At 40.0% G+C, this 17,221-nt stretch overlaps 1 protein-coding gene across 1 annotated transcript in view; it reads right to left on the bottom strand.

The window, feature by feature from the left end:
• Positions 1-17,221, bottom strand: part of SLC9A7 (solute carrier family 9 member A7) — a 165,794-nt gene that overhangs the window by 20,346 nt on the left and 128,227 nt on the right. Inside the window, 2 exon segments of the mRNA XM_033105983.1 lie at positions 7,130-7,212; positions 16,839-16,902. Coding sequence (XP_032961874.1) covers positions 7,130-7,212; positions 16,839-16,902 — 147 coding nt within the window.

The raw sequence follows: 17,221 nt of genomic DNA, 5'->3' as shown, positions 1-17,221 counted from the left end.
CTACCAAACCTTCAAAGAGGATCTCATACGTGTCCTACTCAAACTCTTCCAAAAAATTGATGAAGAGACAATACTCCCTAACTCATTGTATGAGGCCAACATTACCCTGATACCAAAACCTGGTAAGGACAACACAAAAAAGAAAACTACAGACCAATATCTATGATGGAATACAGATGCAAAAATCATAAACAAAATTCTAGCAAATCGAATACAACAATGCATTAAAAAGATTATTCATCACGACCAAGTGAGGTTCATCCCAGGGACACAAGGATGGTTCAACATCCGCAAATCCACCAATGTGATATCACATAAACAAAATAAAGGACAAAAATCATATGATTATATCAATTGATGCAGAAAAAGCGTTTGACAAGATACAACATCCATTTATGATTAAAACACTTAATAAAATAGGTATAGAAGGAAAATACCTTAACAAAATAAAGGCCATATATGACAAACCCTCAGCTAATATAACTAATGGTGAAAAACTGAAGCCATTTGCTCTACGTTCAGGAACACGACAGGGCTGTCCCCTATCACCTCTGCTTTTCAACATAGTGTTGGAAGTCCTCGCCAGAGCAATCAGGCAAGAGAAAGAAATAAAAGGCATCCAAATTGGGAATGAAGAAGTTAAATTGTCACTTTTTGCAGATAACATGATGCTACATATAGAAAACCCTAAAGACTCCACCAAAAAGCTATTAGAAACAATAAATGAATATAGTAAAGTTGCTGGCTACAAAATCAACGTACAAACGTCCATTGCATTCCTATATATAACAATGAAATCTCAGTAAAAGAATTTAAAAACAATTCCTTTTGCAATTGCAACAAAAAGAATAAAATACCTAGGAATAAACTTAACCAAGAATGTGAAAGACCTATATGCTGAAAACTATGAGACATGTTTAAAAGAAATTGAAGACACAAAGAAATGGAAAAACATTCCCTGCTCATGGATTGGAAGAATCAACATAGTTAAAATGGCCATATTACCCAAAGCAATACACAGATTTAATGCGATCCCCATCTAAATCCCAATGGCATTTTTTAAAGAAACAGAACAAAAAAAATCATCCAATTTTTTAGAACCACAAAAGTCCCCGAATAGCCAAAGCAATCTTAAGGAAAAAGAATAATGCTGGAGGTATCACACTTCCTGACTTTAGCTTGTACTACAGGGCAACAATAATCAAAACAGCAAGGTATTGCCAGAAAAACAGACACACAGATCAATGGAATAAAACTGAGAACCCAGAAATAAGCCTACATAAATATGGACAGATAATCTTTGACAAAGAAGCCAAAAACATACAATGGAGGAAAGACAGCCTCTTCAATAAATGGTGCTGGGAGAATTGGAAAGCCACGTGCAAAAGAATGAAACTGGACTGCTATCTGTCACCATGTACCAAAATTAATTCAAAATGAATCAAAGACCTAAGCATAAAACCTGAAACAATAAACTGCATAGAAGAAAACATAGGTACTAAACTTATGGACCTTGGGTTCAAAGAGCATTTTATGAATTTGACTCCAAAGGCAAGGGAAGTACAAGCTAAAATAAATGAATGGGACTATATCAAACTTAAAAGCTTCTGCACAGCAGAAGAAACCATCGACAAAATAAAGAGGCAACCAATTGAATGGGAGAAGATTTTTGCAAACAGTGCCTCCGATAAAGGGCTAATATCCAAAATATACAAGGAACTCATGAAACTCAACAACAAAAAAACAAACAACACAATTGAAAAATGGGCAGAGGACCTGAAGAGACATTTCTCCAAAGAGGACAGACAAATGGCAAATAGACATATGAAAAAATGCTCAACATCACTAATCATCAGAGAAATTCAAATAAAAACAACAATGAGATATCACTTCACCCCAGTCAGAATGGCTATCATCAACAAGACAAATAGTAACAAGTGTTAGAGAGGCTGTGGAGAAAAAGGAACCCTTATACACTGCTGGTGGGAATGCAGATTTGTGCAGCTGCTATGGAAGGCAGTGTGGAGGTTCCTCAAAAAATTAAGAATGGAATTACCGTATGACCCAGCAATCCCTCTCCTGGGTATCTATCCAAAAAAATCCGAAAACACGTATACATAAAGATACGTGTGCTCCAATGTTCATTGCAGCTTTATTTACGGTGGCCTAGACATGGAAACAACCAAAATGTCCTTCGATAGATGAATGGATAAAGAAGTTGTGGCATTTATACTCAATGGAATTGTGTATATTCGGCAGTAAGAAAGGATGAAACAGTACCATTTGTGACAACACGGATGGATCTTGAGATTATAATGCTAAGTGAAGTAAGTCAGACAGAAAAAGTAGAGAACCACATGATTTCACTGACATGTGGTATGTAAAACTGAAAACAAAAGGTCAAGACAAACAAATGAAGGAACAAAAACTCATAGACATAGACAATAGTTTAGGGGTTACTACAGGGTAAGGGTAAGGGGGAGAGGGGCTTTGGAAGAGAGCAAATGGGGTCTAATATATGGTGAAAAAGAACTGACTGAGTGGTGAACACACAGTGGGATTTATAGATGATGTAATACAGAATTGTACACCTGAAATCTATGTAACTTTAGTAACAATTGTCACCCCAATAAACCTTAATTAAAAAAATAAAAGATCATGCTATCTTGAGAAACAATTTTACTTCTTCCTTTCTATTGATGCCTTTTGCTTCTTTTCCTTGCCTAACTGCTCTGAGTAGTAACTTCCAATACTATGTTGAATAGCAGTAGGAAGAGTGGACATTCTTGCCTTTTCCCAGATCTTAGAGGAAAAGCTTTTAGCTTTTTGCAGTTGAGTATGATGTTAGCTGTGGGCTTGTCACATATGCTCTTTATTACATTGAGGTACATCCCATATATACACCTAATTTGTTGAGAGTTTTCATCATGAAAGGATGTTGGATTTTGCCAAATGCTTTTTTGTGTCTATCATATGATTTTTATTTTTCATTTTATAATGTAGTGTATCACATTTATGGACTTGTTTATGTTAGACCATATTTGCATTCTAAGGATAAATCCCACTTGAACATGATATATGATACTTTTAATGTGCTGTTTAATTCAGTTTGTTAGTATTTTGTTGAGGATTTTTATGTCTATGCTCATCAGGGATATTGGCCTATAATTTTCTTTTCTTGCAGTGTCCTTGATGGGCTTTGATATTAGGGTAATGCTGGCCTCGTAAAATAAGTTTGGGAGTGTTCCCCCTCCTCTTCATTTTTTTGGGAAGAGTTTGAAAAGATATTAATTATCTGTTAGATGTTTTGTATAATTCACCAGTGAAGCCATCTTGTCCTGGGCTTTTCCTTTGGGGGGAGGGTTTTTAATTGCTGATTCAATCTCTTTACTTGTTATTAGTCTGTTCAGATTTTCTATTTCTTCATGATTCAGTCTTGGTATGTTGTATGTTTCTAGGAATTTATCCATTTCTTCTAGGTTGTCCAATTTTTGGTATATAATTATTCATAGCAGTCTCTTATGACCCCTTGTATTTCTGTGGTATCAGTTGTAATGTCTCCTTTTTCACTTCTAATTTTATTATTTGAGTCTTATCTCTTTTTTTCCTAGTCTAACTAAAGGTTTCTCAATTTTGTTTATCTTTTCAAAAAAAAAAAAAACAACTCTTAGTTTCATTGGTCTTTTCTATTGTTTTTCTAGTCTCTATTTTGTTTATCTCTCCTGTTATTTCCTTCCTTCTGCTAACTTTGAGCTTAGTTTGTTCTTTTTTTTATTATTAGTTTCAGGTGTACAAAACAATATAATAGTTAGACATTTACACCCCTCACAAAGTGGTAACCCCCCTCTCCCAATCTACTACCCCTCTAACATCGTATATAGCTGTTACAATTCCATTGACTCGATTCCCAATGCTGTACTCCACATCCTGTGACTATGTGTATGTGTGTATATATATATATATATATATATATATATATATATATATATATATATTAAATTATATTTGACAATCATTACTATTGAGCTTCAGCTTCAGGCATATCCTGCAGGGGTCAGGCATCTACATGGTCCATGAAGTGGTCGCCATAATAAGACAAGTTAGGCTTGGTTTGTCCTTTTATTCTAATTCCTTGAGGTGTAGATTGTTTATACGGGATCTTCCTTTTTTAAAATGTAGGTATTTATCAATAGAAACTTCCTACAAATGCTTTTGCTGCATCACATAAGCTTGGTTATGTTGTGTTTCCATTTTCATTTGTCTCAAGATATTTTTTGATTTCCCTCCTGATTTCTTCATTGACCCATTGGTTATTCAGGAGTGTGTTGTTTCTGTTTAGGAGTGTGCTACTTAATGTACACATACTTGTGAATTTTCCAGTTTTCTTCCTGTTATTGATACCTAGTTTCACACCATTGTGGTTGGAAAGATGCTTGATATGATTTCAATCTTCATAAATTTACTAAGACTTGTTTTGTGATCTAACATATAGATCTATCCTGGAGAATGTTCCGTATGCACTTGAGAAGAATGCATATTTTATTGCTGTTGGATGGAATGTTAGATTCATTTGGTCTACAATGTAGTTCAAGTCTAATGTTTCCTCATTGATTTTCTGTCCGGATGATCTATCAATTGTTAAAAGTGGAGTATTAAATGCTGACAAGATTCAATTTCTTATCACTTCAGCATTTTGTCACTCTCCTGTGAACTCACTCCAATTTTTCCTACATACTTTCTAAGACCAGTGAGCAGCATGCATTCTGAATTACACTGTAGACAAAGTTCATATGGCTTTTAAATATTCCTAGGGGTTCTATTTCAGTTAATAGCAAACAACAGCAAACACAGTAATTTAAACCATCCTTTCCACTGAGAACAACTAGAAAAGCTGGGCAAAATAAAACAAGATAAAACACAACAAATCTTCTGCTTAATGGCATAAGAAAGCTACCATGACAGTGAAGAGAGCCAGAATCTGGAGGAGGAAACCCAAGAGGTAAGCCTGGAACTTGGTGAGCCATATTTTCCCTAAAGCCACCTCAGAAGCTGAGGAGAGCATCTAGCAGAATCAAAAAGATGGAGTGAATCTGACAAAAACTGGTGTCTGGGGACTTCTGAGAAATACTACATAAACACCCTCTAGACTGGAACCCTAGAAAAAGGGCAAACAGAAAACAGACTAACCCTCCCAGGAACTGAAGCCCAGCTTTAAATCACCTTTATTCCTCATTGGACTAAAGTGATCTTGCATTGCTAATGCCCCTAGCCTAGTCACTGACCCAATGTAAGTTAAATCATCTCTGAAGGGTGATAATCTCATCTAGAGCATCTCAAACTATCTCTATACTTTTTCATTGCCTGGGTCTGTCACTCAGTTAAAAAAAAAACAAAAAACAGATGCACAGAAGGAAAATCATATAGCTTCTAAAAGATAACATAGCAAATTGGCTCCATGACTTCGTGATAGATAAAGATTTCTAAAACAGGACACACAAAAAAATGCTAATCAAAACAGAAACGCTCAATCAATTGGATGAAGACCTTTTGTTCATCAAAAGGTTCTATTTAAATGTGAGAAGGCAAGTCACAAGAAAAGATATTTTTATCATATACAATTAGCAAAATACTAAGCCGAGTGAATAATATACATTATGTATATCCAGAATATATAAGGAACTCTTACAAATCAGTAAAAAAAAGGCAGACAACCCAATGGAAAAATGAGCAAGAGACTTGAACAGGTGCTTCATAAAGGAACATACCAAGTGGCCAGTAAATATATGGAAAGGTACTCAACCTTATTAGTCGTTAGGTAAATGCAACTTAAAACCACAATGCAATATCAGTACCAACCCACTAGAATGGTTAAAATTAACAAGACTGACAACACCAATGGTCAGTGAGGATGTGGAGCAACTAGAATTCTCATACACTAGAAGTGCTTGTGTAAAGTGGTACCGTTTTGTAAAACTCTTTAGTACTTTCTTCTGAAGTTGAACCTATGCATGTCTTATGACCCAGCGATTTCATTCCTGGGCATATTCCCAACAAAAAGGTATGTAAACATGAACTAAAAGACATGTACAAGAATGTTCACAGCAGTATTTTTCACAGCAGCTCCAAATTCTGCATGTTCATCAACAATATATTAAAAATAAATTATGGTATATTCATATAACAAAATATTATATAGCAACGAAAAAGATGAACTAGAGCTACATGTGACAACATGGATGAATCACACAAATGATGTCAAGTCAAATAAACCAGACACTGATATTCTCTCTCTCTCTCTCGCTCTCTCGCTCTCTTGCTCTCTCGCTCTCTCTCTCTTTCTCTCTGTCTCTCTCTCAACCCATTTATGCAAAGTTCAAAAACAAGTAAAACTATTAAGTGTCGCTAGAAGTCAGGACAGTAGGCACATTTGTGGAAGAGAAAGGGGTAGTAATTGGGTATAGCATAAAGGAACCTGGTTAATTTTGTGTTTATTGACCTGTTTGGGTTTAAATGAGTGTGTTTATTTTGAGATAATTCACTGAGCACTTAAGATTTGTGTACTTTTCTATATGTATCTCATACTTCAACAAAAAAATTTAAACGTTTTCCAAATCTTCAAAGACTATATGTAAGCTAGCTACCTGCCCATTTGATCACTTGGTCCCACTTGGGACCAAGTAAATCTACTAGAACAGCCTGTCCTCCATGTGGCCCAGGTAAGGCATGGATGAGACTTGGCCAGAATTGGTTCAACCATTAGGAATTAGCCTCCCCACATACATTAACTACTGAAGCTCCACTTCCCTTCCTGACCACAGCATGGTTCATTGTGTAATTTTAACTAATTCACCAACACAGGCATATTCCACTTGGACACAAAGCTCTAAAGAGCCACATGAGTCTACCAGGCTATGGGCTGGCTGACCTAATGAGGTGCAAGTATACCTTTTAGCCAGAGATGCTCACCAGGAGTACCTGTGGTAGAAGGAGCATTGCATGAGTCCCAAGAGAAAACTGACTACACCTGTAGCAAGTACATATCTTTCCTTACTTATCGTAAGGCATTCACTGATGACTCAACAAGAGGATTTCAGCATCAACATTTCAGGGAAGACACTTAAAAGGATACTTGTGGTCAAAGCTGTACCACAGCCTGAACAGCCAGGCACTCTCCTGCTTTGTCCGGTTTCCCCCAGCAGAATCTGGACCATCCTAGGAACAAACAAGAAGACAGATGTTAGTTATAGAAAAGGGATTGACTATATTCCCTATGCTGTACTTTACATCCCCATGACTATTTTGTAACTACCAATTTGTAGCTGGGATTACTTCTTAATCCCTTCCCCTTTTCACCCAGTCCCCTAACCCCCTTCCCATCTGGCAGCCATCAAAATGTTCTCTGTATCTCTGAGTATATTTGTTTTGTTTGCTCATTTATTCTGTTCTTTAGATTCCACATATAAGTAAGATTATATGGTATCTGGCTTTCTCTGCCTGACTTATTTCACTTAGCATAATATAGCATAATACTAAGTGAAATCCATGTTGTTGCAAATTCAGTAAAGTTAATTTTTTTAAAAAGTTTATGGCTTGAAAACAATACAGTGAGATTATTAAAACTGTAAAAAAAAAAAAAAGAAAGAAAAAAGAAAAGGGATTGACATAAGGGGGAAAGCTTTTTTTAACCATAATTTTTAATTATTTTGAGCTCAGAATCAAACACCCTGTATCACTAAAGTATCAAAGATATATTGGGAGGTAATATTTTAAAAAGAAATTGAATGAATCCAAAAGGCAGGCAAATCAATCCCCAAAGTGAAATAGCTTGGTTATGTCTGTGGGTAGACCAACTAACTCAATGTAGTACAGAATTTCTTTTGATGTTCTTATTGTAATTTTCCTGCCTTTCAGCAGATAAATTACCCTAAAGTAGTTTAGATCCTAACAGGTCAAAATTGATTTATAGAGAATATTTTAAAAAGCCTCTGTAAAACCAACTTTCCAGCTCCACCCCTTGACAAACTAGCATAGGGCTCTTGGTGGTCCTGACCCAGGCACTTGCATTGTTTCAGGTGGCCCAGTAACTTGATGCCCTTCCAACTTTAGGAAGGTGGGGGTGGGGGGGTGGGCAGGAGAAACGGAGCCAGAACTAGCATTTTTCTTCTTTTGTCTACCCTCAAGTAGTAAGTTCCTTTACTACTTCTCTCATGCCTTTCCAACTTAAACATCCCCATCATTCAATTTTCAACATAACTGGCAAAATCAAACATTCATTTGAGATTTAGGAAATCTGTTCTGTATAATTATTATAAGCAGCACAATTAGTATTAAAGAGTGGACTGACTGCAACAATTTGAGGGCATTGTTGGAGTTCTGTGTTGCTGGATGACAAGCTCTGAAAGTACAGACTACTTGGGAAGCACAGCCATTTTTATCATCCTCTTGAACGTTATGTGAAAAGGCAACTCTATAATGAGGGACAATCGTCAATATTCAAATAAAACTTGAGCCAGAATTATAACTATTTCTAAATCGCAGAGGGCGTAAATTCCATCTGTAATACAAATACCAAGGATCACTTGGAGACTTCTGAGAAGGTAAGGATATAGGCAAGTAGAAGGAGGGATATAAGCAAGCACTATTTAAATTCCTAATGTTTCCAACAGCAAAGATTATTTTTAAAAACGAAGTCCCCAGGGTATTTGAGGAATAGTTAGTGACAGATATGGAAATGGTTTAGTTAAATGGGCCTTTCTGTGGATGACAAAATAAAAATGAGAGATCCCAGAGACCAGTTTTATTTCAAATTATAACTCATGCAAAAAAAGAGGGCACAAAAATGTCTCCATTTACAGAGAATTATTCCTTCAGGTAATTAATTTCTAGCCCAATGACAACCCTAAGGAAAGCTCAAAATGCGACATGTAGACTGATGCAGCCGTTATGGAAGGCAGTGTGGAGGTTCCTCAAAAAATTACGAATAGAATTACCGTATGACCCAGCAATCCCTCTCCTGGATATCGACCCAAAAAATCTGAAAACATTTATACATGAAGACACGTGTGCTCCAATGTTCATTGCAGCTTTGTTTACAGTGGCCAAGACATGGAAACAACCAAAATGTCCTTCGATAGATGAATGGAGAAAGAAGTTGTGGTATATATACACAATGGAATACTATTTGGCGGTAAGAAAAGATGATATAGGAACATTTGTGACAACATGGATGGATCTTGAGAGTATAATGCTAAGCGAAATAAGTCAGACAGAAAAAGCAGAGAACCATATGATTTCACTGACATGTGGTATATAAACCAAAAACAACAAAAGAACAAGACAAACAAATGAGAAATAAAAACTCATAGACACAGACAGTAGTTTAGTGGTTACCAGAGGGTAAAGGGGGTGGGGGACGGGAGATGAGGGTAAGGGGGATCAAATATATGGTGATGGAAGGAGAACTGACTCTGGGTGGAGAACACACAACGGGATTTATAGATGATGTAATACAGAACTGTACACCTGAAATCTATGTAATTTTACTAACAATTGTCACCCCAATAAATAAAAAAAAAGAAAAAAGAAAAGAAAAGAAATGCCACATGTCTGAGTGCAAAAGTGGTAGATGACTGTTCTGAGAGACAAATATCTTTATGGAAAAAAATAAATGGTTTTAAAGTGATAGGTGCTAAGCTCTCAGTTCTAAGTGCCGGTAGAATCTTACCGAAGAAAAACCAACAAGATGATAATCATCAGGAAGGATACTCTATCAGACACAAGACAAGTTCCCCCAAAGTCAGTTTCATCTGCTCCTCCCCTAAAACAACAATAAAAATGACAAACCCCTACTCTGCAAAATCACAATGAATTGTCATCACCTGGAACACTTAAATTCTTGCCATCTCATGTAAAAGAAGCTACAGGAGACTTATATAAGCCCCGAGAGGGACACTTAAAATGAGTAAAGCAAAGGAAAGGATTCTTTTTGAAGGCAAACTAACAAAAAGGTCTTCTCAGGCTACAAAGAGATATGCCTGCAGTCTAAAATAATATCAAGTGACCTCAGAAATGTAAGAAACTAAGAGGCAGCCCTGAAGGGTTGCAAGGAATAAATTCAGGGCAAATAAAAAGTGGAACTTTGTAACAGAGGTGTTAAACAACCTCTTATTTCAAGAGATGGTGTCAGAAGCATGGTTAGGTACAGGAAGAACTTAGATAAATCCACATAGAGTGGCTTTGGGGAAATCAGGGAGAGTCCATGGAACAGGACTAATTTTGTAAGCCGACCCAGAAGACAACCAACTGCTTCACAACTTCATTTGGGCTGCTACCTATCAGACAAACCAGTGGAGCCCTTCCTGTGGGCACAGGACTGCGAAAGGGTTGGTGCGGGTAGAGGCTGATTCTATCATCCGCAAGGGCCCCTTCCGGGGCTGCACTTGCAGACTCCTGGATTTCCATTCAAGTGCTGCCCACAGAAAAAGCAGGGACTTGCTGTGTCACCATGCACCAACTCAAAACCTGCATGCCCACCAGGAGGGTTCACGCCCCTTCCCAGATCTTGAGCTCTGGCTGCTTCTGGAACCTGGAACACCCTTTCATACTCTCACCTTCTCCCACCCACAACACCTACCTGGCTGGTCCTTATCCATCTTTCAAGGCTGTGCACAAGGTCAGCTTCTCTGAGAAATGGTTCAAAAGCAACAGAGCACTCCAAGAGGTGTAGGTGTGAACATCACAGGCTTTCCCAGCAGTCTACCTGGGTCCAAATCCTAGCTCTACTCCTGACTGTGCCATTGTCTCGCTGTGTGGCTCTGGGCAAGTTTAAATTGAGTTATAATTGCCTTATAAATTGGGTAAGTTTAAGGTGTTTCAATGGGTTGATTCGATACATTTATATATTGCAATATGATTACCTCCTTCGTGTTAACGCCTCTATCAAACCACATAATTATCATTTCTTTTTGTGGTGAGAACAATTAGGATCTAACAGTCTCTTAGCAACTCTGTAGTTTATAATACAGTATTGTTGACTAAACTCTCTCTACTGTACGTTAGATCTCCAGAACTTTTTAAACTATTAGTTGCAAGTTGTACCCTTAAGCACCTCCCTAATTCCTCCAGCCCCAGCCCCCTGGTAACCACCTATTCTCTGTTATTATGAGTTACATGAGGGATTTTTAAACTTCTTACTGAAATTAATAGAGAAGCCCCTTCAAGAAAAAAAAATACCACCAGCTCTGAGTGGCTATTTTACTGCATTCATTAAGCACCATGCTGCATACTGGAGACACAAAGAGAAATGAGACCCAGCACCTGCCCCTCAAACACATTTCCAGAGGGGGAGGCAGACAGACAGATACATATATGGTGATGAATGTGATGAAGAAAAAGCAAGTGGATTAAAGAACTGAGGAGTGGCAAAAAGTCCTAGTTTCAAAATAAATTTTATACAACTAGTGAATAATGATTTCTGGGTAGAGTTAGATTTAATTCCATCATTATTGTTTAAAGATATTTTTTTAAGTTAAAGTCATTACAATAATGAGAATGGCTTATTTTTTTCCAGAGATGGAACAGAATGCTGCCCTCTCCTCTACCCCCGCCCCCCCCCCCGCAAGATTTCTATATCCTAATCCCTGGAATCTGTGAGTATATTATGTTACATGTCAAAAAGGGGCTTTGTAGATGGCGTAAAGCTTTTCCAGGTGTGTCCAATGTAATCACATGGGCCCTTAAAAGTGGACAAGGAGGGCAAAAGAGTCAGAGAGATGTAGTGGAAGAAGGGGCAGGAGAGATTCAAAGCGTGGCAGGGACTCATTGCACTGTTGAAGATGGAGGGGGCCAAGAGCCAGGAAATGCAGGTGCTTCTAGGAGCTGAGCTTGACCTCTGGGCCAATGGCCAGTGAGGAAATGGGACCTCAGTCCCACAACCACATGAAACTGAATTCTACCAACAACCCGAATGAGCCTGGAAGTGGCTTCTCTCCCAGAGCCCAACCCCCCTGACATCTTGATTTGGGCCTTGAGAGACCTGAAACAGAGAAACCAGTGGAGCCCATCAGACATCTGACCACAGGACTGTAAGACTGTGCTGTTTTAAGCTGCTAAGTTTGTGGTAATTTGTTACAGCAGGAATAGAAAAGTAATGCAGAGCAAAAGAGTAAATAAATGATGCAACCAGATTTGGGCCTTTTTCATGTCCTTGGCATGATGGGGCCAAAATTTCTCAAAAGGGGGTAGCAAAAGGGCTTAAAAACAGGGAATCAAGAACGCCACAGTGCCTACGCCAGGGCTGCTCACGTTGTAAAGTGCATACAACTCTCCTGGGAACTCAGTTAAAATGAAGATTCTGATTCAGTGGGTTGAGATGGAGCCTGAGACTCTGCATTTCTAACAAGATCTCTGGTCATGCCCAGCGTGCTGGTCCACGGGGACACTCAGAGCACCAAGGATAGGCCTACGGTCCCTAGAGGAAAAGGAGACAAGGCCTTCTGCAAACTCTCCTCTGCCACCCTCCACCTTTACCCTCCATCACACTGTCACCAAGTCCTTAAGGACAAAGATTCATCTGTCTTGTTTGCAGATGTATTCCAAAAGCCTGAAAGAATGTCTGAAATATAACAAATACTCAATAAATATTTGTCAAATGAATGAATACATTAATGTTAATTTTGAACTTCTAAGGAAAAAAAGAATAACAGAAAGGGAAATCAGGGGCCCAAGGGAGGCAATCAGAACAAAAAGAAAAGCACGGTGGGGAGGCGGGGTCACAGAGTAAACATTTGAGGAAATACACTTCAGCAACTGTTTGAAGTTAAAGATGTAAGTCACTGGGTATCAGATTTCAGCCTGGAGGAAAACTGGAGGAGAACATAGAAACAAACAAATCCAACTTTCCCAGAAAGTTATGTCAATGCAACTATGAACAGCTGATTTTCTGCGGTTTTCACACTTGTGCGCATGTATGTGTACGTACACACACACACACACACACACACACACACACACACACACACTCAAGCACAGTGGTTTCCTTTTCTCCACATTCCACTAATATCCTGCTTGCGACCTTGTACTGCTGAGATGATAAAGTCAGGATAAATTCACATTGGGCTCCTAGCTAAGCCTCATCAATGAGTACTCTTCTGTAAACCTGGGGAAGGAAGTGAATGATGTGTCTGCATGTCCGGCCAACATAAATCTCAGCTGCGTCTGGCATGAAAAGTCCCCCCTTGAATAGGGTGTGAGGCCATCCCCAGATCTGGGCAGTTTGCCTCCAGCTGCGATTATTTTTGTTTTGGTTGCAAAGTCACCAAGACCTCTGGAGAAACAAAGCAACTAAGCGTTTTGTTTTGTTATGTTTTGTTTTAATGAGTCAAACTTGCCAGGGACAGGAAGCTGAAGTCTGCCCACAATATTCTTATGCTTCCCTCACATAAAGCCAAAAGTTGTAGCCAACAGCTCCTTTCCTTCTCCCACATGAGCTAATATTCTGTAGCCCTGTAGCCATGACTATGTTTACAACCTTGGGCTTCAAGAACCAGTGAGGAAAATTACGCTCTCTATAAAAAATGCTTTCCCATTAAATATCACTTTTTGGTTTGTTTTTAGAAAGATCATTTAGAAAATTAGGTAAAGAGAACTGCCCTTTCTTTTCTAATGGGGAACAAACATCTGGACTTTCCCCGCCTCTGATTTCAGTTTCATGACAACACTGAGTGTGTGACCTGGATCCATTTCAGGGGAAACTGCAAGAATCCAGGGTTTCACCCAAAAATGAGAAGCCCATTTATTTCGCTCTTTTACAGTTTCTCGTGACCACTGAGTACACCCAGCCCTGCTGTTAGTGGCTCACTGCACTGAGAAGGTCAGGAGGACATAAAGAGGTAAGGCCCTTTCTGCATAAGGGCATGAGTCATTTTTAAGAAGTTGTCCTGGGGAACCAAGCTTGAACTTCACCTTTTTTTCCAGTCTGACAACAATCTTGAAAGACTTTCAAAACACCAGCAGAACTGACTTTGGGGGCCCTCTGCATGACTGTGTGTAAGGCTTGGAAGGAGGGAAGTTAAGGGGAAGCCATGACACAGCTTCCAGATAGGGCTGGCCAACTGGGCACCATTGGAAGTGCAGTGGAGGCGGCTGTGCCCTTTCACAATTGGCCCCGAGGGCCCTTCAGGGAGCAATCAGGAACACTGAGTTTACCCACCCAGGGAGGTTTCTGACGCTCACCTCGCCTGGGGCAGGGGGTGCTATCCCAGTTGTCACTGCATGGACTAAATGCACCACCACAACCCTTAGCACTTACGACCTACTGCTTTTTCAAAACTTTCCATGGAAAAGTGACAGCAAGTTTGTTACTAAGGCTAGTTACAAGCCCAGTGTCTCCATGTGCAGTTCTGATGAGATGTATAGTAAGTTCAGCTGCACAAAACCAAACAGACCATTTCCTGTATTTCCTTTAACAGATGCTTGAGTCCAGAGGCAGGAGCAATGACAAACAGCAAAAAGGCTGGAGGTGTTTGACTGGTCTGAACTGTCAAGATGAAATCTCTCCAAACCCTGGCTATCCGGCTGGAATTAGCCTGGTTTTCTTATAAAATTTATCTTGACTGACATTAGGTTGGTAAAGGATCCTTTGCAATAGGGCAGTCATATTCTACCAGAGCCATTATTTTCCTTTCCATGAAATAAAGACATCCATCACGCTTTTCACCCAGGTTTTCTCAGGGTGTTTCAAGATCTCCCAAAATGGTTATACTCTAACTTAGCTTCTAAGTACACAATTCCTGAACCCCTGTTTTCTAAAGTCCTTAATCAAAGCAGAAGTCAAACAGAAACTTTTCAAAAAGAACTTCTTATTGAAACCACATGTTCCCAACTGGCACAGTGGCAAACTCTAATATAATTGCAAAGGTCTTCTGGAGCACCAGTAAAGTAGGTACCAAATCTCTAATGCAGCTCATTGAAAGCTCTTCCCCAAATGTCCAGAAATTTCAGAGGTCATGGCTTTGTGTCCCTTAAGGAACATGAACACCAAGAATGCCTTATCAGGCTGTGACCCCCTCAAAGAGAAAGAAATCAGAAAGACTGCAGCACAGTGGCACCCCTGGGCCCTGCACAGCACCACATTTTGCAAGACGTGTTACTTCTGATTTGGTAGATGGAGTCATTAGAAGATCCTATGGAATCTGAAATATAGAGACTGGGTTCAGGATGAAGTGCAATGACGATTGCAACTCAAAGCTGACTGGAAGAAACGAAACACTCGACATGGTCTCACAGACAATACATGCATGTGGTCACTATACATAAAGCTTCCTACTATGCTGGTGCATATACATAAAGCTTCCTGCTATGCTGGTGCTTTGCCCGTGCCCCCATCTGTCCATCAAATACCTACTGAGCTCACCATGTGCCAGGCTGACCAAAATTGTTCTTGACTCCCAAGGCCAAATAATAACATTTTGGTAACAAATTTCTGCTCCTATCATAACTCTCCTTTCCCCCACCTGGCCTGCCCAGAAAATGCCAGCCTGGGGAAGAACAAAATCTGGAGACAAAATCATCCCACCATTCCCAAAACAGGGGTGGTACAGCAGTGCTAAAACATGTTTGCCACTTCGTTGACACTTTTCCCACCCAGAGGTTGTGATCTCTATCTCCTCCCCTTGAATCTTGGCTGGCCCTAGTAACCCACTGTAACTAATAGAAAGTCACAGAAGTGATGATGCGAGACTTCCAAGGTTAGGTCAGAAAAGGTAATGTAGCTCCCACCTTGCTTGCTGGGACACTGGCTTTAGGAACCTTGAGCCATCATGTAAGAAGCCCAGTACCCTGAGGCCATGTAGAGAAGCCATACATCGGCATTCTCGCCAGTTGTCCTCATGTGAGTTGTTTCAGCCCAGGAACCAGACATAGGAGCGAATGAGCTTTGGGATGATTCCAGCCTCAGTGTTGAGTTACCTCAGACCTTTTTCATGGATCAAAGGCAAGCCATTCCTTCTAGGCCCTTTCCAAATTCCTGACCTAGAGAATCCATGAATAGATGAAATTGTTGTTCACTCGCCTATGTTTGGGGCAGTTTGTTATGCAGCAATAATAACTGGTTCAGATGGTAACACCAAGAGATAGCACACTCCTCTACCCACACGGTCTCTGCAGCAGCAGGCACTCTTACCTGTGGTCATACTAGGTGCTGCCATAGAGCTCCTCCACTTACTGCCTCTACAGCTTCCCTCCCCCACACTCTGCTCCATGCTGTCACTACCGCCACCGCCCTGCCCAAGCCTTAACTGTTAGCCTCGCTGTGACTTTCAGCCCCCACAGGAGTGAAGGCTGCTGCTCTGCCATTACTGGGCTAGACGCGAACTCAGAGAGCTATAGGGGATCCCAGACCCTGGAGGAACAGGAGGGCCCACAATCCATCCTTTTCCTTCCCCTGCCCAGGCACCACTGAAAGACTTAGAACCAGTTACAGCAACCGATCACCAATGTATCCACTATATCCCTTCTTGGAAGGTAGGGAGTCAGGGACTTAGCTTAAACACTCTTTCTGGCCAGTCCACCTCCTTAATATGTTGTTTAAGAACGCAGACTCTGGGGTTAAATCCTGGCTCCATCACTTTTTAATTCTCTGATCTTAGATAACTCACTTAAACTCTCATACTTCGGCTTCTAATCTGTAAAATCGGGATAATAATACCTATTTCATAAGGCGGTTGTCAAGATCACAAAGAGGGAATCCAGGTAAAGCTTCTGGCATGTAGTAATGCTCAATAAATTTTAGCTATTTTTAATAACATCACCCCTAGGAAGAAGCATGTCTTGTGACTTACCCCTTGTAAGACTTGAAAGCTGTCATTGTTGGGTGGTGGGTCTTGATCTGGGTCAACACCAACTCTATAAATCATCAGGGAGAAAGACAAGGAGAAAAATGGAGAGTATTAGCTTGGACCATGGCAGCCATACTGGCTAAAAGTTGCCAAGAGGCTGACCATCTTCCCGAAGCAGAAGGAATGGTTAGCTAAATGAAGAGGAAGGCTGTCATGCAGAAGTCACGAGAAAGAGGTTATATACCACATCAGATCCCAGGGGGAAGGAGGGTCAATAAATCCTGTGTGCTTACAGCCTAAGCAAGGCCTGGGTGGAACCACCAGCTGGCAACTGTCCATCTGCCTTCCGGCACCGGACGGTCCCAGTTATCAAAATGTAGGTCCCA

Source organism: Rhinolophus ferrumequinum, chromosome X, assembly GCF_004115265.2.
Source record: "Rhinolophus ferrumequinum isolate MPI-CBG mRhiFer1 chromosome X, mRhiFer1_v1.p, whole genome shotgun sequence".
In the NCBI taxonomy this organism is placed as follows: Eukaryota; Metazoa; Chordata; class Mammalia; order Chiroptera; family Rhinolophidae; genus Rhinolophus; species Rhinolophus ferrumequinum.
This window is presented reverse-complemented; position numbering and strand designations above follow the sequence as displayed.